General features: G+C 36.8%; 1 protein-coding gene across 1 annotated transcript in view; it reads left to right on the top strand.

The window, feature by feature from the left end:
• Window positions 1-24,157, top strand: part of ATM (ATM serine/threonine kinase) — a 146,054-nt gene that overhangs the window by 85,595 nt on the left and 36,302 nt on the right. Inside the window, exons 39-48 of the mRNA XM_037745197.1 lie at window positions 685-862; window positions 3,317-3,404; window positions 6,706-6,861; window positions 9,190-9,277; window positions 12,359-12,447; window positions 12,868-12,970; window positions 13,903-14,051; window positions 18,577-18,681; window positions 19,881-20,000; window positions 23,839-24,073. Of these exons, the coding sequence (XP_037601125.1) occupies window positions 685-862; window positions 3,317-3,404; window positions 6,706-6,861; window positions 9,190-9,277; window positions 12,359-12,447; window positions 12,868-12,970; window positions 13,903-14,051; window positions 18,577-18,681; window positions 19,881-20,000; window positions 23,839-24,073 (1,311 nt within the window). The remainder of the gene's footprint in view (window positions 1-684; window positions 863-3,316; window positions 3,405-6,705; window positions 6,862-9,189; window positions 9,278-12,358; window positions 12,448-12,867; window positions 12,971-13,902; window positions 14,052-18,576; window positions 18,682-19,880; window positions 20,001-23,838; window positions 24,074-24,157) is intronic.

The following is a 24,157-nucleotide window of genomic DNA, read 5'->3' on the forward strand; positions in this document are numbered from 1 at the left end:
AGCTGTCTTAGGTGTGTGGAAATGATGAATATGATGAATATGGAATGTAATGATCCATTCATATGTTAAATATGGAGTACGGTGAATAGCAAAAATAAAGTTGAGTACTGTTTTGATGTGCCAGATGTATAGAGCACTTTTCTGCTCTTTGGAATATACCACAAATAATTACCCAAATTTTATACCCAGAAATTGGGGCTTATTAAAAAATAAACATTTTTAACATGACTGTTGTACTTCTTCACTGAGGATAGAAAATGCATAAAAATCGGATTTTTAACTTTTCTCTTAAACATTTGATACATTTTCCCCTCTTCTATCAAATCAGAAAACTTCTCTAACACTTTTCAACTCTGAAACTGTATTTAAAGTGGTGATATAATTTCATTTGTACGCAGTATCCTAGTTCATTATGCTAATGGCCTAGACTGGGAATGAACAGTTACAGTGTCACTAACATATATATTTGATATTGATATACTAGCCTAGCGTGGTTTTGTTTTAAATACCACCTGATACATGTTTTTTGTTTGTTTTTTAGCAGTATGTTGAGTTTATGCCAGATTAATCTATACTCTTAGAAATTTAATATGTCAACAACAGGGCATGAAAATTTTAAGTAAACTGTATTCATTTTACTTATGTTTGCTCAAACTATTGGGTGGATTTGTTTATATATTCTAGGTGAAAACTGACTTTTGTCAGACTGTACTTCCATACTTGATTCATGATATTTTACTCCAAGATACAAATGAATCATGGAGAAATCTGCTTTCTACACACGTTCAGGGATTTTTCACAAGCTGTCTTAGACACTTCTCACAAACGAGCCGATCCACAACCCCTGCATACATGGACTCAGGTACTCTTATTAAATTTTTAACATTAATGCTGTTAACTCCTCAGTTCTAGAGAAAGCCAGATTTAAAGTTGAATCCCACTAAAGGCACTTTACAGACTTAAATCTATTACTTCTAAATTTGTTTCTTCATCTGTGGAATGGAGATAGAAGTTGCAACAAGTTTTCAACGAAATAGTATGTGTAAAGTGCCCAGGATAATCCTTGATGTATAGTATTCTCTCAGTATATTTTGGGTATTGATAATGGAACAACTAATAGAGCTTTCAATATGTGTCAGGCACTGTGCCTGCACAGGCAATATGAATGTGAAAAAGAAACACCCAACATTCTGGCAATGGAAAAAAAAACACAGTATTTTAGGTACTGTGGTGCAGATATGATAAAATTTTCATATTTTCAGAGCTCTGGCCAACTCTATTTAAAAAGCAACCTTTGGCCGAGTGCGGTGGCTCATGCCTATAATCTCAGCACTTTGGGAGGCAGAGATGGGCAGATCACCTGAGGGAAGGAGTTCACTTATACTTCAAGACCAATCAATTCTAGTATATAAATGTTGATTTAATGTGATGCTTTGCCACAACTAATTTGCTCCTCCCAGTCCTTCCAGTCACTTCAGCAAAGGTTGTAATTACTCAGTTCTTCCAATTGTTTCTTCTGCTTTTACTGCTATAACCTTCATTTGACATGGCTTTAATGTCATTTAGACTTCAGTTTGCTGTGCTTTATATTTTATGTATTTTTCTATTGGGTAACAGCAATGACAAATCTACTATTTGGAAAAGTACATTATAAATTATAAACACAGACATGGATGCCCATTTTGTGATCCTACTAGATTGTAAGCTGATTTTCTAAATGATTCAGAATGTGCTTATGTGAATTTTCTTTAGGCCACTGAAATGAAAATCCTGAAATAAAAATTCTCATAGAGGCTTTGTAAACTACTTAAAATATATCTCTTATGTTTAATTGGGAAAATGCAGGTATAAACGATTTAAGCATTATGTAATTTACACCACTGTTAAAAACAATTTTTATTATAGTTTAAGGTAATCATTGTTTATGATAACCTGGTAATTTGTTATGAACATGGCCAAGACTTTTTTCATGTTTATCACTTATGTATACATATTTATGCTACAGCCATTGAAAATAATTATTTTATCTGTGTACAATGCCAATATTTTTATCTTAAGTGAAAATTTAAATTTACATATAAAATTCTATTATTGAAAAGGAAAGTAAATGCGTATTTTTATAAAATTTAAATGGTATATCTTTTCTGATGGCTGTAAGTCTCACTGCCTTCACTAAACGTCCCATGTGCATCTCAGGCTCAACTGTCAAAAAGCAAACACATCATCTTCTTCATCTCTTCCCCCTGGCCTACTTCTTTTAATGTGTATATACCTCTTTGACAAACAGCATTTAGTTGCTTACTCTAGAAACAGCACTCAGTTGCTTACTCTAGAAACTTCTCTCACATATTTCACGGGATTGCCAAATCTTGCCAATTCTGTGTTATGAATCACTTAGTCCATTTGTTTCTCTCTGCCCTTAGCATCCTTACTGCTTTCTAACTTTATGACTTAGCACAGTTGAAATTCTTTCATTAAATTGTCCAAGTTATGTCTTGCTTCCAGCCATCTCAGATATTATTATTACCTGTAGCACTGTCCTCATGACTAACCATTACTCTTCTTTCAGGTATCACTTTTTCTTTTTTCTTCTCAAGACAAGACACTTGCTATGTGACCCAAGCTGGAGTGCAGTGGTGTGATCTCAGCTCATTGCAACCTCTGCTTCTCAGGCTCAAGCGATTCTTGTGCCTCAGCCTCCTGAGTAGCTGGGATTGTGTCAGCATGCCCTGCTATTTTTTTGTATTTGTAATAGAGACGGGATTTCACCATGTTGGCCACGCTGGCCTCAAACTCCTGGCCTCAAGTGAACTGTCTGCCTCAGCCTCCCAGAGTGTTGGGATTACAGGCATAAGCCATTGCACTTGGCCAGTATCACTTTTTCTATGAAACTTTTCTTGTCTAGTTGAGGTTCCCTCCCCTAAGCTTCTGTAGCACTTTAAACTTTCCTATTGTGATACTTATCATACTTTGTGGTAACTCCTGGGCTAGTCCATGAGTTCTGTGTGATCTGACATGGCCTGTCTTGTTCATGGTTATATACTAAGGACTTAGCACATAAAAGATCTTACTGAATCAATGAATTCATCCTCGTCAAAAATAAAATATAAATTACAATGTAAGCTGTCACTTTGATTATAAGAGAATATTTTAAAAGCAAAAGAAATGCCATTAAATTCCTTCAGAACCAATTTTGTGTTAGGTACTGCCCCTCCAGAACCTTGTAGCATAGTGGGAGATAGACACATAAATAAGAAGGAAAAAGGTGTGTAAGCAAACATGCCTGGGACTGAGAGGAGATATTTTTGTTTGTCAGAATCAGAACACTTTTCCCGATGCTGTTTGGATAAAAAATCACAAAGAACAATGCTTGCTGTTGTGGACTACATGAGAAGACAAAAGAGGTATGTAATGAGTGTTGCTTCTCACGTTTAGAATCTAGCCTGTAACTTTTTAACTACTGGCTGAATTTTAACACAGTTATTTAGGTAAAGCTGCTGTAAAGTGCTATATTTAATTTGTGTGATATTTATATCTCCTTGCGTAATCCATATGCAGGATAGCACTTTGGTTAAATCAGTGTCAAGAACTCTCAATTCTAATACACGCCGTACCATTAAGAGTGTTACTTTTGTTAAACTGTGCAGCCTTCTTGGCTTCAATTTATTTAATCTATATTAGTGATGGGATATGAGCAAGTAATTTTCCAAGTTACATTTAGCTGTATTACCTCCCTTTTTACTTTTCTCTTTGCTTTAGTTCTAAGAAGCAAATAGAGTTGTATAAATATCTTCTTTATATATCTTTAAGATGTGAGTTTCTTTACTGTATTCAGTAGTCTCAAAATCTGTGGCAATACTGTGCTATGACTATGTTTATTTTCTTCATTCTGGTAAATTGTTTTATAGTATAGTATCTTTGTTCCTCTTACTAGTCGTGCGATTTTTAATAATGCATACAGGAATTGCTAGAGTGGATAGTCTAACTGACCAATACTGCTCAAGAGTTGACCAGAACTCTAAAGAAATAGTGTAGTAGGCCTATAATTTGAAACGGTAGAAATCGATGTCTCATGAGTGTGTATGGTGGTGGTGGCAGTGTTTGGTAAAGAATACGAGGGACAGGTGAGTGAAAAATGGAATTTTTTTAAAGCCTAAATGTATTAACATCTTAAAAAATTAATTTCTATATATTCTTACACCATTCCTCTCCTCTAGTAGAAAAAGAAGTTTTATGCCTTTCAGTGTCTTTATTCTGTTTAGAAAGTTACTGATTTACCTTATAGTTTTATACCAGATTTTCTTCTAAGAAGGCCTATCAGAAGCTTTTTTTTTTTTTTAAATTATTTAAGTTCTGGGGTACATGTGCAGAACATGCAGGTTTGTTACATGGCTATATACATGCCATGGTGATTTGCTGCATCCATCACCCTGTCATCTACATTAGGTATATTTCCTAATGTTATCCCTCCCCTACCCACCCACCCCCTGCTATCCCTCCCCTAGCCCCCCACCCCCTGGCAGGCCGTTGGTGTGTGATATTCCCTTCCCTGTGTCCATGTCTTCTCATTGTTCAATACCCACTTATGAGTGAGAACATGCGGTGTTTGGTTTTCTGTTCTTATGTCATTTGGCTCAGAATGATGATTTCCAGCTTTATCCATGTCCCTGAAAAGAACACGAATTCATCCTTTTTTATGGCTGCATAGTATTCCATGGTGTGTATGTGCCACATTTTTTTATCCAGTCTATGATTGATGGGCATTTGGGTTGGTTCCAAGTCTTTGCTATTGTGAACAGTGCTGCAATAAACATACATGTGCATGTGTTTTTATGAATGATTTATAATCCTTTGGGTATATACCCAGTAATGGGATTGCTGGGTCAAATGGTATTTTTAGTTCTAGATCCTTGAGGAATCACCACACTGTCTTCCACGATTGTTAAACTAATTGGCATTTCCACCAACAGTATAAAAGCATTCCTATTTCTCCACATCCTCTCCAGCATCTGTTGTCTCCTGATTTTTTAATGATCACCATTCTAACTGGTGTGAGATGGTATCTCAATGTGGTTTTGATTTGCATTTCTCCAATGACCAGTGTTGAGCTTTTTTCACGTGTTTGTTGGCTCCATAAATGTCTTATCACAATCAGAAGCTTTAAATGTAGCTGAGAGCATTTGTTTTCTTGGTGCTGGGAGGCAGTTTTACCCGTAACATTTGAGACTTACCTTTGGAGTAGAATGGTGTTGACATTGGCAGGATTTGGAGAAGAAAAAATTCTTCATATTCCATTTTAATTCTGAGTAAGATCATGAAGAAGATTCCTTAAGAAAATATGAATGGGATATAGAAAAAGGGGTAAAGATATGAATTCAAGTCCAAGCTTATGCTGTACAAAAATTACTTGTTATCCTGTACAGTATGTTGGGCAAAAACAAAGAACGACAATAGAACAACAACAAAAAATTACTTGATGACTTTGAACCTCAGTCTTAGCATCTTTCAAAATCAGAATAATGTTGGCAGTGTCTTCCTTTCCATGGCAAATTATTTCACTTCTCTGAACTTCATGTTCCTCAAAAAATTAGTATAGTTGAATGCTTGCTATGTAGTAGGGTGTGCCTTATTCATCAACTTTGCAGGCATTATTTAATGGTGGCACCCATTCTCCAAGGTCTGTGTTGTTCTAGCATTTACAAGTAAGGAAACTGAGGTTTAAGAAGTTAAGTTGCTGATGATCACACAGCTGGTAGTAGATAATATAGCTGGATTTGAACCTACCTCTATTGAACTTCAATACCAGTGCTCTTAACCAATACCATTGTCCCATCTCTATAATGCTAGTTTTGACAAAGATAATATCTGGCTGGGTGCAGTGGCTCATGCCTATAATCCCAGCACTTTGGGAGGCTGAGGTGGGCAGATCACAAGGTCAGGAGATCGAGACCATCCTGGCCAACCTGGTGAAACCCCGTCTCTACTAAAATACAAAAAATTAGTTGAGCATGTTGGTGCACACCTGTAGTACCAACTACTCAGGAAGCTGAAGTAGGGGGAATTGCTTGAACCCAGGAGGTGGAAATTGCTGTGGGCTGAGATTTTGCCACTGCACTCCAGCCTGGCAACAGAGCAAGATTCCATCTCAAAAAAAAAAAAAAAAAAGATAATGTCTATGGTCCTTTTCAATCTCAACCTACCTATTAACAGACTGGAAGATTTTTATTAAGTAGCCCAATCTAGGCAATACATTAAGGAGAAAATAAGTCACATTAGGAAAGACATGTATCTGTGTCTTAGATGAGACAATATTTTTGTCAAATTGACTATTTTAAAGTGTGTGTTGGGGTGGTGCTTGTGTGCATTTGCATTAATTATTCTGTGTATCCTATTCTTAGCCTGTGGTACATGGATTTCTTGGTGGAGAGCAGATATGAACCCCAATTTTGTATCAGGTGATAGCCTATAGTTTCATCAGATTTTCTGATGAGTTTGAGGGAAAACAGAAAAACCAAAAAGATTATTAAATAGGACTCTTCAGCCATATTATTTTATAATGTTTATAGGCATATTTTGGGGAAATGTGGTTTTTAGGAATTTGTAATTTTCTGTCAAGCATTTACTACCATTGTATTTTAAACCAACATGCTTTTCTTTTGATATTGAAATTTTAAAAAGTGAATGATATACCTCATTTTTCTTTAGGCCTTCTTCAAGAACAATTTTTGATGATGCTTTCTGGCTGGATTTAAATTATCTAGAAGTTGCCAAGGTAGCTCAGTCTTGTGCTGCTCACTTTACAGCTTTACTCTATGCAGAAATCTATGCAGATAAGAAAAGCATGGATGATCAAGAGAAAAGGTAATGGAGTTTAGAATTTTTGGTTTGTAAAATAAATATTGACATTGTCTCAATAAGGGTATATGATAAAGATTTAGTTTGCCCCCAGTTCCCCATTTAAAAGACATCTTAGGTAGAAATTTTGTTTTAAAGTGAAATTATAATAACATTTTAAAAAGAAATATGTAATTCCTCCTCTTAAATAATAGGAATGTTTATTACTTAGGTATTATAAAAATTGTACAGATAGCAAATTCCTATAGGACAGAGTCCATACTTAATTTTCTGTATATTCCCTATAACAGCTCTAGCATTGAGAACTTAAGGGTGAATAAATATTTTTCAAATGATTAAATGATTTCCTAAGTTTAATTAGATTACATTTACCACTGATTCCTAAACTATTCAAGATTAATTTTGGATATAAAGTATCCAAAATTATAATCCAAAATGGCTATGAAGTAATGGAACTGATTTCTTTCCATAACTGTTTCATGTCTTCATCTACCTGTATTTCTAGTGAATTTAATTCACTTTCCTCTGACTGAGAACAGTCATAAGAATGTAATAAATATACTCCTAGATCACGGTGAAAAACAAAAAATAATCAAGAAAGTAAAAGAATGAGAAATAAAGTAAAACAGTTTATTATCCCCACTGCCCTCTTCAAATCTTTGTTCATTTGAAATGGGCTAGGTCTCATTCTTTGGCCCAGGCTGGAGTGCAGGGGTGTGATCATAGCTCACTGTAGTCTTAATCTTCCAGGCTCAAATGATCCTCTTGCCTCAGCCTCCCAAGTAGCTGGGACTGTTGGCACACACCACTGATTCATCTCATTTTAAAAAAATTTTTAGTAGAGACAAGATCCTGCTATGTTGCTCAGGCTGGTCTTGAGCTCCTGAGCTCGAGCAGTCCTACTTCAGCCTTTCAAAGTACTGGGATTACAAGCATGAGCCACTGCACCTTGTCCCAAATTGTTTTTTTTTTTTTTTTTGAGACGGAGTTTCGCTCTTGTTACCCAGGCTGGAGTGCAATGGCACCATCTCGGCTCACCGCAGCCTCCGCCTCCTGGGTTCAAGCAATTCTCCTGCCTTAGCCTCCTGAGTAGCTGGGATTACAGGCACGCACCACCATGCCCAGCTAATTTTTTGTATTTTTAGTAGAGACGGGGTTTCACCGTGTTGACCAGGATGGTCTCGATCTCTTGACCTTGTGATCCACCCGCCTCGGCCTCCCAAAGTGCTGGGATTACAGGCTTGAGCCACCGCGCCCGGCCTCCAAATTGTTTTTTAAAGTGGTTATACCAGTTTGTGTACTTAATCAGAAATGTAGTTGGTAAGGAAGTGATCAGTAGGAAGCCTCACATTTGAAGAAAGGAGCCAAAGTATAACTATTTCTAGTGTAGTTAAAAAAGTATAAAGAAGGCTAGGCACAGTGGCTCACACATGTTAATCCCAGCACTTTGGGAGGCCATGGTGAGAGGACTGCTTGAGGCCAGGAGATTGAGACCAGCCTGGGCAACGCAGTGAGACCTCATCTCTACTAAAAATAAAAATAAATTAGCCGGGCATGGTGGCTCACACATGTAGTTCCAGCAACTCAGGGGGCAGAGGCTGCAGTGAGCCATGATTGTGCCACTGCACTCTAGCCTGGGTGACAGGGTGAGACCTTATCTAAAAAAAAAAAAAAAAAAAACTGGAATAAGTATATAGGTAAATATTAGAGGTACTATCACTTATGATAGTATTTATTTTATGTATTAGATTATTACTGTTACAGACACCATAGCTATTACGGTTTTAGAATTGAATTTACTTACAGAACTGAAAGTAATATGTATAAAATGCAAATCTGAGTTCTAATCCTGACTGTCACTTTCTAATTTTATAATCTTGTTTAGGTGGATCCTACTGATCTACTTCCTTTTCAACAGTTAATAGCATATTTCTTAATTTCTGTCAATGTATTAGGCATTAAATTCTGTCTCATTGTGGTCATTTGTGTGTCTGTAATTATTGATTGGGTTAAATTTCAAATGAAATCATTGACAGAGTATATAGTACATGGAGGGCATCTGCTCTATTTTTAAACAAGCCTGTCTCTTTATAAATAATAATATTTTTGCATATAACCTTCCCATATGTAGAAGATTGTTCTTAAAATGTAATTTTCATTCACAAATTTCTTTTCCATCCTAGGTCTAAATGGTATTATGTTTTAAAGTATAAGAGTTATTCTGTTTTGTTTGCAACCTGCATTAGTTTTTTTCTGTCAAAGTCTATAGTATATGTATCCAGGAGCTTCCAAATAGTATGTTCTCATTAAAAGAGGTGTTCTTGTGACAAACAGAAATCTTGCATTTGAAGAAGGAAGCCAAAGTACAACTATTTCTAGCTTGAGTGAAAAAAGTAAAGAAGAAACTGGAATAAGTTTACAGGTAAATATTAGAGGCTCTATTATTTATGACAGTATTTCTCTCATAGTTTGGATTATTTTGTTATAGACACTGTACAGATGCCATTTGATTTTTAAACTGAATTTACTTATTGGACTAAGCATCATATATATAAATTTATGGTCTGAAGCTTAAGCCTTGGAGTAGACTGACTTGAATTCTAATACTGCCTCTGCCACTGGTTGAGCTCCCTTATCTGAAAGACGAAAGTAAAACTACCTGTCTCAGAGTTTATACCATGCATTTTCTGCCATAACACCCTATTCATTTCCTCTATAGCACTTAGGGTATAAAACTATATATTTATTTGTTTGCTTGCTTATTGTATGTCACAGAAGAAGCGGATTGCTTCTTCTATAAGTTTCTTGATACCCATTTTCAAATTGGCTCACGTTACTGTCTGGTATGCTTACTGAATTTCTTTGATCAATTCATTCCTTCACAATGACAATTTCAACTTTAAACCTCTCGTCTTCTCTTCAACACTGTTGCTTTCAGCCTGCCTCCTACTTGGAGAAAATAGAAGGCATAGATAGGAAATCTTACCATTTGCCACTATCAGATGTTGAAATCTCCTGGCATCTGCTCCTGTCATAACCTTCCCTTTTGTTATAGAAGCAGTTTCTCCTATTTGAGACTAATTCTGCCTCTGCCTTGTTTTTTTATCTGCTCTTTCTCAGGCACTTTATTTTTTAATATGCTATTCTCCCTTTGAACTATGTTCTGAACATTTTTAAACCTCTCCTGTTTAAAAATTCCCTTTCTCCCAAACACAAAAAAATTTCCTTCTTCCCTATGTTCTCTTTAAGTATCACCCTCTCCCTTCCCTTTCTGATCCACTCTCCTGATTTTTCTCCTTTCACTTTTGCCTTCTTCATAGTCTCCTCCTCCTCTACTGAGTTTTTGGAATATTGTCTGTATACTAAGCACTGTAATAAGCATGGGTACTGAACTTTTCTACTCTGAGGACTTGATTTCTCATTATGAATAGAAACATTTGAATTGGAACTATAGAACTATGCCAATATAAATGAATTTGTATGTAGAAAATATTTCACAGAGTAAGCACCATAAAGGCAGTTCAATTGCTTGATCACTTTTCTATGCAATATAGTTCCTAATATTTTCTATTTTATGATTTTTATGAGATTCATTTAAACATAATCTAGCTTTTCTTTGTAAATTTTGCAACGAAGATTTGAGTAACCAAATTACTTTATTCATATCAAATTTTACCAATTCCAGTAAAGTTTTGTGCTATCTTTCAAAGAAAAATCCATGACCTTTATTCTTACCAAATTCAGTTTTTAAGAGTCATACTTTGCAGGACTGTATTTTCCCATTTACAGTTTTTGGGTTTTTTTTCAGACAGAGGCTGGCTCTGTCACCCAGGCTGGAATGCAGTGGTGCAATCATAGCGCACTGCAACCTCTGCCTCCCAGGCTCAAGCCATCCTTCCACCTCAGCCTCACAAGTAGCTGGGACTACAGGCATGCCCCATCGTGCCCAGCTAACTTTTGTAGAGATGGGAGTTTAGCCATGTTGCCCAGGCTGATCTTGAACTCCTGAGCTCAAGCATTCTGCCTGCCATGGCTATTCAAAGTTCTGGGATTAAAGACGTGAACCACTGCGCCCAGCCCATGTACAGTTTTACGTGTTGACAATATTGTTTGGTTTTGTTTGTGTGATTATTTTTGCATGTGATAAAAGCCTGGTAGATTGGTACTTATTTCTTATCTAATTCATGAAATTGTAGGCAATTCTTCTCAAGTAGTCTACAGTCCTCCTGTTGTCTAGGACCAGTCTGCTGTGTTGCTGATCCAAATCGTTAGTATATACAGTTGACCCTTGAACAGTGTGTGGGTTATAAGCGCTAACCCCTGTGCTATTGAAAGTCCAGGTATAACTAAATTAGTAGTCAAAAGTTAACTACTAATAGTCTACTGTTGACCAGAAGTCTTACCGATGATATAAACAACACATATTTTGTATATGTATTATATACTGTATTTTTACAATAAAGTAGCTAGAGAAAAGAAAATGTTGTTGAGAAAATCATTAGGAAGAGAAAATACATTTACAGCACTGTACTGTATTTATCAATACCATAAGTTTACATCATCTTTTTATAATGAATCATCTGTCATTATAATGAATTGCAGGCAACCAGTGCTGGCTGATATGTACTTTAGGCCTTAATCTACAGTACATATCAAGCAATTCACCGTTTTCTTGTAATGACATGACTTTTCTCTGCTTCTTGGAAGCACCTCCAGCCTCCCATGGTAATAATCAACGCTTACAGTATTGCAGTAAACACAGTGAAAAAATACATGAGAAGCTGAAGAGATTACTTTTTACTGTTATACACAATTTACTAGAGAGATAAACTGCTCATGTGGAAATGATTCGTGTCACATGGTATTTAAGCACATACAACACAATAATGCTCACCACAATAGCAACAGGAGGTAACTCCAAAATTATTACAGTAGTCCAATATGTACTACAGTTAATCTTATGCAGTTATGATTTAATATTACATCTTTACATTTGTTTATATTTGTCTTAACTGCAAATAATGCTTTGTACAGTGTGTGTAAGTTTTGATAAATTTTAACTTTTTGTAATAGATTTGTGTATATTTTATGCTAGTAAATGACAAAATGTATTATATCAAATATATACAAATAGAATGTGTAGATTAGTATATACATTTATTTTATGCATTCATTATATTCATTTTATGCATTCATTAACTTTTAAAAAATTTTTCAGTATTTCTGAACATGTGGTTTGTGCGTTTTTTCAAATTGTTTCAGATCTCCAAAAACATTTTCAGTATATTTATTGAAAAAAATCCACATATATAAATTGTCCTGCACAGTTCAAACTCGTGTTGTTTAAGGGTTAACTGTATTTCAGAATCATTACATTTTATTTCCATAACATAACATTTACAGTTAGGAGTCATATACTGGTAATGTTACAATTTAAAATTTGCTAAATTTATAGACTAATTTTTTTTTCCTTCTTCAATTTTTGTTGTTTCTGTGTTTTCAGGATCTTCTCTTAGAAATCTACAGAAGTATTGGAGAGCCAGATAGTTTGTATGGCTGTGGTGGAGGGAAGATGTTACAGCCCATTACTAGGTAACTTGTATTTTTCTTTTCTTCTTTTCTTTCTTTCTTTTTTTTTGAGACAGAGTTTAGCTCTTATTACCCAGGCTGGAGCAATCTTGGCTCACCATGACCTCCGCCTCCTGGGTTCAAGAGATTCTCCTGCCTCAGCCTCCGGAGTAACTGTGATTACAGGCATGCGCCACTACACCCGGCTAATTTTGTATTTTTTTTTAGTAAAGATGGGTTTCTCAGTGTTGGTCAGGCTGGTCTTGAACTCCCGACCTCAGGTGATCTGCCTGCCTCAGCCTCCCAAAGTGCTGAGATTACAGGTGTGAGCCACTGCACCCAGCCAGTAAATTGTATTTTCTAAACAGTTGTATAGTAATTCTGTTTATGAAGGAGTTATATGCGTGTAAAACCCAAAGGTATTTTTACCATATTTTCTTATAGACTACGAACATATGAACATGAAGCAATGTGGGGCAAAGCCCTAGTAACATATGACCTCGAAACAGCAATCTCCTCATCCACCCGCCAGGCAGGAATCATTCAGGTACATTTTTTTTTTTCCAGATTTGGTAAAGCCATCATTAGTGTAGTGCTGAGGTTATTTCAGTATGTTAGTGGATATTTACACAGCCAAATAAACTCTAGGGATAAGACTGAAAGTTACCTGTTTTTCAGAGGATTAGGTTAAACATTCAGGAATATTCCTGAAGCAGAGGGATGCAAAAAAAAAAAAAAAAAAGAGGAAACAAAATTCAGGGATACAAAGGAAAGTTGGACAGGTCATTGACCTAGAAGGTGGTGTAGCTTTCTTGGTCACAGTGTTGTTGGATAACAATAGAAGACGTTTTTTGAGCATATACAATGCGTTAGGTAGTGTACTTACTGCTTCACATGGAAAATCTCATGTAAACTATTTCTCATAGTTTGTAATAGAGTTCATCCCAGAACCTATTATTTCTATTATTGGCTAGTACTCCTTAGCTATTCTTTCATGAAATATTAGAGCCCTTTGAGCTCTGTCTTTGTGTTTCTTTGGGAAACATTAAACAATATTGTGGGATTAAAAAAATTTTTTTTAGAGATAAGGTGTCACCCTGTTATTGAGGCTGGAGTGCATTAGCGTGATCGCAGCTCACTGCAGCCCAACCTCCCAGGCTCAGGGGCACCTCTCACTTGCAGCTACCCAAGTAGATGGGGCTACAGGTACACACCATCATACCCAGGTAATTAAAAAAAATTTGTAGAGACAGGGTCTTGCTTTGCTGTCCAGGCTGGTCTCAAACTCCTGGGCTCAAGTGATCCTCCAGCCTCAGCCTCCCAAAGTGCTGAGATTACAGGCATGAGCCACCACACCCAGCTGATATTTTGGGATTTTAAGCGATACTGTGAATTAAAATTTGTATAAGTTAATTTTTATGTTTACTGTTTTTTCTCTTGTTTTCTGTTGATTACTTAAAAAATATAATTCCTGTTCAGGCCTTGCAGAATTTGGGACTCTGCCATATTCTTTCCATCTATTTAAAAGGATTAGATTATGAAAATAAAGATTGGTGTCCTGAACTAGAGGAGCTTCATTACCAAGCAGCATGGAGGAATATGCAATGGGACCACTGCAGTTCTGCCAAGTAAGAAGAAATTTGACTTGATTTTTCCCCCTCTTTTAGTTCTAAACAACAACTGTTTTCCTCTTGTTCTGTGAATATAATAGGAATTGTGTGGGTTTTTTTTATTTTTTATTTTACTGCATTTTACGTTTTGAAGTACATGTGAAGAACATGCAGGATTGTTGCATAGGTACATAAATGGCAATGTGGTTTGCTGCCTTCCTCTCCATCACCTATAACTGGCATTTCTCTCCATGTTATCCCTCCCCAACTCCCCATCCCCCTGACCCTCCCCTAGTTCCCCCTCAACACAGACCTCAGTGTGTGATGCTCCCCTCCTTCTGTCCATGTGTTCTCATTGTTCAACACCCACTTGTAAGTGAGAACATGCAGTGTTTGATTTTCTGTTCTTGTGTCAGTTTGCTGAGAATGATGATTTCCAGGTTCATCTATGTCCCTACAAAGGACACGAACTCATCATTTTTTATGGCTGCATAGTATTCCATGGTGTATATGTGCCACATTTTCCCTGTCCAGTCTATCATTGATGGGCGTTTGGGTTGGTTCCAAGTCTTTGCTATTGTAAACAGTGCTGCAGTGAACATTCATGTGCGTATGTCCTTATAATAGATCAATTTGTAATCCTTTGGATATATACCCAGTAATGGGATTGCTGGGTCAAATGGAATTTCTGTTTCTAGGTCCTTGAGGAATCGCCACATTGTCTTCCACAATGGTTGAACTAATTTACACTTCCACCAACAGTGTAAAAGCGTTCCTATTTCTCCACATCCTCTCCAGCATCTGTTGTCTCCAGATTTTTTAATGATCACCATTCTAACTAGCGTGAGATGGTATCTCAATGTAGTCTTGATTTGCATTTCTCTAATGACCAGTGATGATGAGCATTTTTTCATATGTTTGTTGGCCTCACGTGTGTCTTCTTTCGTTCATATCTTTCGCCCACTTCTGAATGGGTTCATTTGTTTTTTTCTTGCAAATCTGTTTTAGTTCTTTGTAGATTCTGGATATTAGCCCTTTGTCAGGTGGGTAGACTGCAAAAATTTTTTCCCATTCTGTTGGTTGCTGGTTCACTCTAATGATTGTTTTTTTTGCTGTGCAGAAGCTCTGGAGTTTAATTAGGCCCCATTTGTCTATTTTGGCTTTTGTTGCCAATGCTTTTGGTGTTTTAGTCATGAAGTCCTTCCCTATGCCTATGTCCTGAATGGTTTTGACTAGGTTTTCTTCTAGGGCTTTTATGGCATTAGGTCTTATGTTTAAGTCTTTAAACCATCTGGAGTTAATTTTAGTGTAAGGTGTCAGGAACGGGTCCAGTTTCTGCCTTCTGCACATGGCTAGCCAGTTTTCCCAACACCATTTATTAAACAGGGAATCCTTTCCCCATTGTTTGTTTTTGTCAAGTTTGTCAAAGATCAGATGGTTGTAGATGTGTGGCGTTGCCTCCGAGGCCTCTGTTCTGTTCCATTGGTCTCTGTTTTGGTACCAATACCATGCTGTTTTGATTACTGTAGCCTTGTAGTAGTATAGTTTGAAGTCAGGTAGCGTGATGCCTCCATCTTTGTTCTTTGTGCTTAAAATTGACTTGGCTATTATGCAGGCTCTCTTTTGGTTCCATATGAAGTTTAAGGTGGTTTTTTTCAGTTCTGTGAGGAAGGTCATTGGTAGCTTGATGGGGATAGTGTTGAATCAATAAATTACTTTGGGCAGTGTGTCCATTTTCACGATATTGATTCTTCCTAACCATGAACATGGAATGTTTTTCCATCTGTTTGTGTCCTCACTTATTTCGTTGAGCAGTGTTTTGTAGTTCTCCTTTAAGAGGTCCTTTACATCCTTTGTTAGTTGTATTCCTAGGTATTTTATTCTCTTTGTAGCAATTGTGAATGGCAGTTCATTTTTGATTTGGCTCTCTTTAAGTTTCTTATTGGTGTACAGGAATGCTTGTGATTTTTGCACATTGATTTTGTATCCTGAGACTTTGCTGAAGTTGCTTATCAGTATCAAGAGATTTTGGGCTGAGAGTATAGGGTCTTCTAAATACACAATCATGTCATATGCAAATAGAGACAATTTGACTTCCTCCTTTCCTAATTGAATATCCTTTATTTCTTTTTGTTGCCTGATTGCTCTGGCTAGAACTTCCAATACTATATTGAATAAGATTGCTGAAAGAGGGCATCCCTGTCTAGTGCCAGATTTCAAAGGGAATGCTTCCAGTTTTTGCCCATTCAGTATGATATTGGCTGTGGGTATTTTGTAGATATTGCAAGCCATAAATAGCCCTAAATCCTTCAGTAAGATAGCAATAAGCAGTTAATGCACCTAGGCTTGAGTTTTACTTTCTTCTTCTGTTAGGACAACTTCACCCGACCCCTAAATATTTCTAAAAACAGAAAAATGAAGAGTTTTCTTATGGGAAGCATTTCACATACTGTTTGTAGGACTGAGGCGTGCCAAGAAATGTACAGGCATTCCTCTTTCTACTCCCTGCTACAAACATTTCAGTCAGTAAGATAGCACTTATATTGGCTGGAGGATCCACAAAGGACTGCTTATTTTATTTATGAAATATTTTCTTTTATTAAAAAATAATATGGCTGGGCATGGTGGCTTATGCCTGTAATCCTAGCACTTTGGGAGGCCGAGGCGGGTGGACTGCCTGAGCTCAGGAGCTCAAGACCAGCATAGGTAACATGGTGAAACCTCATCTCTACTAAAATACAAAAAATTAGCCGGGCATGGCAGTGTGTACCTGTAGTCCCAGCTACTCAAGAGGTTGAGGCAGGAGAACTGCTAGAACCTGCGAGGCAGAGGTTGCAGTGAGCCGAGATCGCACCACTGCACTCCAGTCTGGATGACACAGAGAGACTCTGTCTCTTAAAAAAAAAAAAAAATTATACCTACTTAGGGCTGGGCGCATGGTGCAGCGGCTCACGCCTGTAATCCCAGTACTTTGGGAGGCTGAGGCGGATGGATCACTTGAGATCAGGAGTTTGAGACCAGCCTGGCCAACATGGTGAAACCCCATCTCTGCTACAAATACAAAAAGTAGCCAGGTGTGGCAGCACACACTTGTAGTACAATCTACTCAGGAGGCTGAGGTAGGAGAATGCCTGAATTTGGGAGGGCGAGGTTGCAGTGGGCCAAGATTGCGCCGCGGCACTCCAGTGTGGGCCACAGAGTGAGACTCACTCTCTCAAAAAAAAAAAAAAAACCACTTAGTTACCCAGGAAGATAACATTTATAATCTGTATATATGGTCACCAGGTTTTCTGAGTGAAAAGCCAAGTACCTAATCTAAGAAGGGATTTCATATTTATGGAAAGTCTTTTGATAATATAAACACTAAAAAATAAATCATGTTTAACTATGTGTTGTTGCCTTTGTAGAAAAAAAAATTATTGGCCAGGCGTGGTGGCTCACGCCAGTAAACCGAGCACTTTGGGAGGCCGAAGAGGGTGAATCACTTGAGGTCAGGAATTCAAGACAAGCCTGGGAAACATGGTGAAACCCTGTCTCTAAAAAAAAATACAAAAGTTAGCTGGGAACAGTGGCATGCGCCTGTAGTCCCAGCTGCTGGGGAGACTGAGATGGGAGGCTGAGGTGAGGGGATCTCTTGAACCAAGGAGGCGGAGGTTGCAGTGAGCCGAAATTATGCCACCGCACTCCAGTCTAGGCAACTGAGTGAGACGCTGTCTCAAAAACTAGTAATTATTATTGGAGCACTTTTCAAATATTTCAAACTGTAAGACTGCTATAAAGTTAGAGATATGCTCATATTTTAAAAACTTTTTCCTGTGTGAGCTGATTCTTGCTTGCCTCTGTAAATCAGTATATACTATTCTTCCCCTTGCCTACTGTGTTTCAGCCACGCAGGCCTCTCTGTGGTTTCTTATTAGGCCAAGCTCTTTGTATCCAATGGCCTTAGATGTATCTTCTGCTTTTCCCCCAGTTACTATGTGGGTAGGTTCTTTTTATTTGGACCGTAGTTAAATAATATTATATCTTCAGAGATACCTTTCTTGACTACCCATTCTATAATAGCCACCTAGCCATTTTGTTTTGTTACCCTGTTTTAATTCTCTGCATGTCCCTGGTTACTTTCCACTATTTATTTATTGTCTATTCCTCCAAACCAGCACATAAATTCCAGGAGAGTAGAGACGTGATCTGACTTCTCCATTTGTAAATCCCCCTTGTGCCTAGTGCCTGGCACGTAATAGGTATTTATTGAATAAATAAATGAAAGTAGACCATATTTACAGCCAGGCAAAGTATCTGAGTAATTTCCTTTTTTTCTGCTTAAAGAATTTAAATGACTCATGAAATTTGTATTTTTTTTTAAGGCTACTCTGCAGATCTAAAAATTTGTATTTGTTACCAAAGATTCTAGAAATGCATTTTGTAGAATGGAGAAATTTTAATTTTAATTTAAAAATTTTGTCCTTTGGTGAAGTTATTTATACACATATATTTTAGGGTTCTGTTTTTAAATATATTTTTTCTCTGATTTATTATCTCACAGCAAAGAAATAGAAGGAACCAGTTACCATGAATCATTGTACAGTGCTCTGCAATCTCTAAGAGACAAAGAATTCTCTACATTTTATGAAAGTCTCAAATATGCCAGGTATTATAAAAAGACAAAGTTATTGTATTTTAACATTTCATATCATGGCTTCTTTTCTGAAAACATGAGAAATAATTTTAATATAAGGGTTTGCATTTATGAAGGGATAAAGACTTGGTGGCTGTGACCAGATGTTTCCTTGTAATTTTCTACCCTGCCTCAAGACAAACTGTTTTTGGGATTCCAGATCCATTCCTTACCCTGAGTCTTCAAGAAAGTTTTGGTGATTCTCACTTCTTTGTTCTCTTACTGTTCAAGTATCCTGAGAATTGTATCTTGTCTCCTTTAGTAATTATATGGCATTTAGTGTTCTAATTTATAAAATTGTAACTAATGGTTAATACTTACAAGCTTGTTTTGAGGCACAAATGAGATGAGGCATGAAGAAATAATTATAATGGGCTAAACAAATATACCATTTTTTAAAACAGTAGTGAATTAAATAAATCCTATGTTTATCATAGAAATAAAATTTACTACCGTTGAAGTGCCTATTATCTGCTAGCCACTGTTAGACTCTTTTCATATGTATTCTCTAATCATGACAATAACTATGGATGTCCAGTAACATGCCTAAAGTTACACAGCTATCAGTGACAGAGCTGCAATTTAGATCTAGGCCTGTATGATTCCAAGGCTTACAGTTGATCCTTGAACCACTTGGAGGTTAGGAGTGCTGAGTATTTGAAAATGTGAGTATTACTTTGACTTCTCAAAAGCTTAACTACTAATAGCTTACTGTTAACCAGAAGCCTTACCAATAACATAAGCAGTAAATTAACACATATTTTGTATAAATATTATATGGTAAGCTAGAGAAAAGAAGATGTTATTGAGAAAATTACAAGGAAGAGAACACATATTTACTATTGATTAAGTGGAAGTGAGTCATCATAAAGGTCTTTGTCCTTGCCATCTTCATGTTGAGTAGGATAAGGAAGAAGGGTTGGTCTTATTATCTCAGGGGTGGCAAAGATGGAAGAAACTCTGAGTATAAGTGGACCATGCAGTTAAATTCATGTTCAGTGGTCAGCTGTATTTTATTTCCACTCCTATTTCATATTCACTGTTGCTTGTGTTAGTATTATTAGATCAATAGCAAAGCCTCTAATGGGAACGCTTTAGCCGCAAATTTGAACTTTTATTTCCCTGAAAACCTTCTCTTTGTTTTTAGAGTATCTTTTCTTTTTTGTTACTAGAGTGAAAGAAGTGGAAGAGCTGTGTAAGGGCAGCCTTGAGTCTGTATATTCGCTCTACCCCACACTTAGCAGGTTGCAGGCCATTGGAGAGCTGGAGAGCATTGGGGAGCTTTTCTCAAGGTATGTAATTCCTGTGACTTTTTTATCCTTAAGTGCAGCTTTTCTGTTACCAATAGTGACTATAAAAAGTAAATACCGGGTGCAGTGGCTCATGCCTACTATAATCCTAGCACTTTGGGAGGCCGAGGTGGGTGGATCACTTGCAGTCAGGAGTTCAAGACCAGCCTGGCCAATATGGTGAAACTGTATCTCTGCTAAAAATACGAAAATTAGCTGGACGTGGTGGTGAGCGCCAGTAATGTCAGCTACTCGGGAGGCTAAGGCAGGAGAATTTCTTGAACCCAGCAGGTGGAGGTTGCAGTGAGCTGAGATCACGCCATGCACTCCAGCCTGGGCGACAGAGTAAGACTGTCTCAAAACAAAAACAAAACTATTTTGAGACCAGATGTGCTTCTTTCCTTTTATCAAGATATAAGTTGATTAGCCCTAGTGAATTGTGCTTTTACTAAACATTTTCCAAAATAGTCATTGTAAAAATTCAAGTTTTAAAAATTCACCTTAAATGTGCTTTTCTCTTTATAACTTTTTCCCTGGTCTACGCAGATAAAATTGCTTCCCCATGTTTTTGCACAGCATGTTAAACTCCATTTGGCTTTAGCACTACATTGCGTTACTGCCTTGCTAAAGTAGAAGCTCCCTTACAAGTGGGAACCCTTCTCTTGTTTATTGTTGGATCCCCAGTGTTTTTGTTTTGTTTTATTTTTTTTTTATGTTTTTTGAGATGGAGTCTCACTCTTTTGCCAAGATGGGAATGTCGTGTTGTAATCTCAGCTCACTGCCACCTCCACCTCCCAAATTTAAGTGATTCTCCTCCCTCAGCCTCCTGAATAGCTGGGATTATAGGTGCCTGCCACAATGCCTGGCTAATTTTTGTACTTTTAAAAAAATTTTTTGAATCGGAGTCTGGCTCTGACACCAGGCTGGAGTGGAGTGGCACAATCTTGGCTCACTGCAACCCCCACCTCTGGTTGAAGTGATTCTTCCGCCTCAGCCTTCGGAGTAGTTGGGACTACAGGCGTGCACCACCACACCCAGCTAATTTTTGTATTTTTTAGTAGAGATGGGGTTTCTACTAAACCATGTTGGCCAGGATGGTCTCAATCTCCTCACCTTGTGATCTGCCCTCCTCAGCCTCCCAAAGTGCTGGGATTATAGGCATGAGCCACCACGCCCCACCATTTTTGTACTTTTAATAGAGATGGGGTTTCACCATGTTGGTCAGGCTGGCCTCGAACTCCTGACCTCAGGTGGTCCACCTGTCTCAGCCTCCCAAAGTGCTGGGATTGCAGGCGTGAGCCACCATGCCTGGCCCCCAGTGTTTTCTTTTCTGGTGAACTGATACTATATTTAGTAAATATTCAGTGGATAGTGAATGTCAGTTAATTTGTAAAAGGTGTTCAGAGGGAATTGCTTCCTATAATGGTGAGAGGGAAATGATCCAGGGATTTTATAAGATGAAATAGTATAGTTATTTAGGATGCTATAGATCTAAATTCTGACTTTGTCATTCTGACAAAGTAAAATACGTTTTGGGTCCTCTAAAGTCAGGAATTTATATTTGATTGTCTCTAAAGCTCCTTTTAGTCCTGCCATTTTGAGTCACCATTATTATTATAAGAGGGAAGAAAGAGGATATAAATAACTAAGGTCACCCTACCTTTATGCAAAAATAAAATTTGGAATATGTTTTAGAACTAGAAAAAAGAAGGACATTTTAGAGTCAGAAGAAAATAAACAATAGTTTTTTCAAAATTACATAGCAGAAGACAAAGATGTTAATGTGGCTTTTCTTAGGGAGAAAATAAAGGAACAAAACTTTTCTGCTTTCATTGATAAGTACATTGGCAGTTCTTCCAAAAATCAAGAAAGTTTTCCTCTGAATGAAAGATTTCTCTTGCTAAAAACAGAAAAACAGGATAGAATTCTTTAAGAAACAGTGAATAGAATGGTAGTTACCAGAGGCAGGGAAGGGTGTTGGGGAAGGAGAGGATGAAGAGGGGCTGATTAATGAGTACAAAAACATAGTTAAATAGAAGGAATAAGATCCAGTGTTTTATAGCACAACAGGGCTACTGTAGTTAACAGTAATTTACCAAAGAAGATTTGGAATGTTTCCAACACAAAGAAATGATAAATGTTTGAGATCATGGATATCCCACCCAAATTTGATCATAACACATTGTATGCGTGTATCAAAGTATCACATGTACCTCATAAATATGTACAACTATTATATATCCATAAAAATCAAAAATAAATTTAAAAAGAAGAAACACTTAAGGAATAATACTGGCTCTTTCTTTGGTAGAGAAATAGGAGGAAGAGAAGCAGAGGGAAAGTCTGATAAACTGGTGAACAAATGCTTATGCTCTCAGAGTAGATTTCATTCATATACTTCAACCAAAACATCCTATCATAACAAACTAAATGCAAAAGCAGAGATGAGTATTCAACTTGTTCTGTTGAATAATTAATTTAATGTCTGTCCAGACATTAAAGAGATTTGCAAAAATGCAAAATAGTGCAATTCTAACAAATTCTAACAAAACTAAGTTTTGTTTTGCTTTGGGAAGTATACAGTTGAAATTCTTTATCTGCAGGTTTCCATCCGTGGATTCAACCAACCACAGATCAAAATAGTTTTTAAAAAAATTTAAAGAATACAATATAACACTTATTTACATAGCATTTACATTATAGTAGGTATTGTATGTAATTAGAGATTTGTGTATAACCAATGCACATTCTCCTATCATACGTAATCTAGAGATTACACATTATAGGAAAATACCCTGCCATTTTAACTAAGGGACTTTGAGCATCAGACTTACCAAGGTGTCTTGGAACCAATTTTCTGCAGATACGGAGAAACTACTATAGTTATTTTTCCTGAAAACTGTTATTTATGATATATAGATTTATTATTTTTGAATAAATGAATACATTTTAGATGTTTTTCAGTCCTACTTTCTAATATGATATCAATATCTAATATCAGTAGATATGGTCCAACAATTGAAAGTTCTTTGGGGTCTTCAATAATTTGATTGTAAAGGAATTCCTCAAAAAATCTGAGACCTACTGTTGGGTCATTTAGGGAGGAGTTGAAGTTTTGGTTCCTAGCATTTGTGTTAATGTTTCCTTCCCTGTCAAGCAACTAAAAGAGCTTTCATTTCTTAGTCATCGCTTTGTCATCTTAGTCTCCCTGCGTCATCTTTCTTATTTCTCTCAATATATCCCTGAAGGATTGGGTAGTATTTCATAGCTCAGTTATTTGGGAAGCATACTATTCACATAAATTAATTATATAATATACCTTTTCTGTTCCTTTAATAATGTTGGTAAATGAAACCCTTGTCAGATGCCAGCTTTTCCTTCACTGGATTGTGATTTTTTTTTTGACAGCTGTAATTATGCATCAAGTCATCCCCAGTAAGGGAGGTCTCATTTCCTTGCTAACATGTCCTCATTTACTACAAGCAGTATTGAAAGAGGACTAAAGATGTAGGCATTCTTTATGATACGTCTGATGAATATGTTCTTGTTTCAGAAGGGTGTCTAGAAAGGCTGCTTTTTGTAATGTCAGAGTATTAAAAATATTTGTCAATGTTTATCATCTGTGGCATCTCTTTTAATAACCTCTTAGAGCTCTGACCACATAGCATTTTGTAGTTTTCTAAATTTTGATCCATATTTAGGATTATTTACAAGTTTAGTCTTGTCACTACGAAAGTTCTTTTGTATTATTAATATTATATCTTAAGTTTCAGAACTTACATCGTTTCTTCTGTTGTTGTTGTTCCTCTTACTTACATGAACTCTGTGATGTGGCGTTCAGATCAGTTACACATAGACAACTCTCTGAAGTATATATTAAGTGGCGGAAACACTCCCAGCTTCTCAAGGACACTGATTTTAGTTTTCAAGAGCCTATCATGGCTCTACGCACAGTCATTTTGGAGATCCTGATGGAAAAGGAAATGGAGAACTCAGAAAGAGAATGTTTTAAGGACATTCTCACCAAACACCTTGTAGAACTCTCTATACTGGCCAGAACTTTCAAGAACACTCAGGTAAATATAATTTAACACTATGTCATCCCACCTCTTGACCTTCCCTTTATTATTTAAAAAACAAAGTCTGAGTGAAAAAGAAAT

The sequence above is a fragment of the Cebus imitator genome, unplaced genomic scaffold (genome assembly GCF_001604975.1).
Source record: "Cebus imitator isolate Cc_AM_T3 unplaced genomic scaffold, Cebus_imitator-1.0 Scaffold194, whole genome shotgun sequence".
Lineage (NCBI taxonomy): Eukaryota > Metazoa > Chordata > Mammalia > Primates > Cebidae > Cebus > Cebus imitator.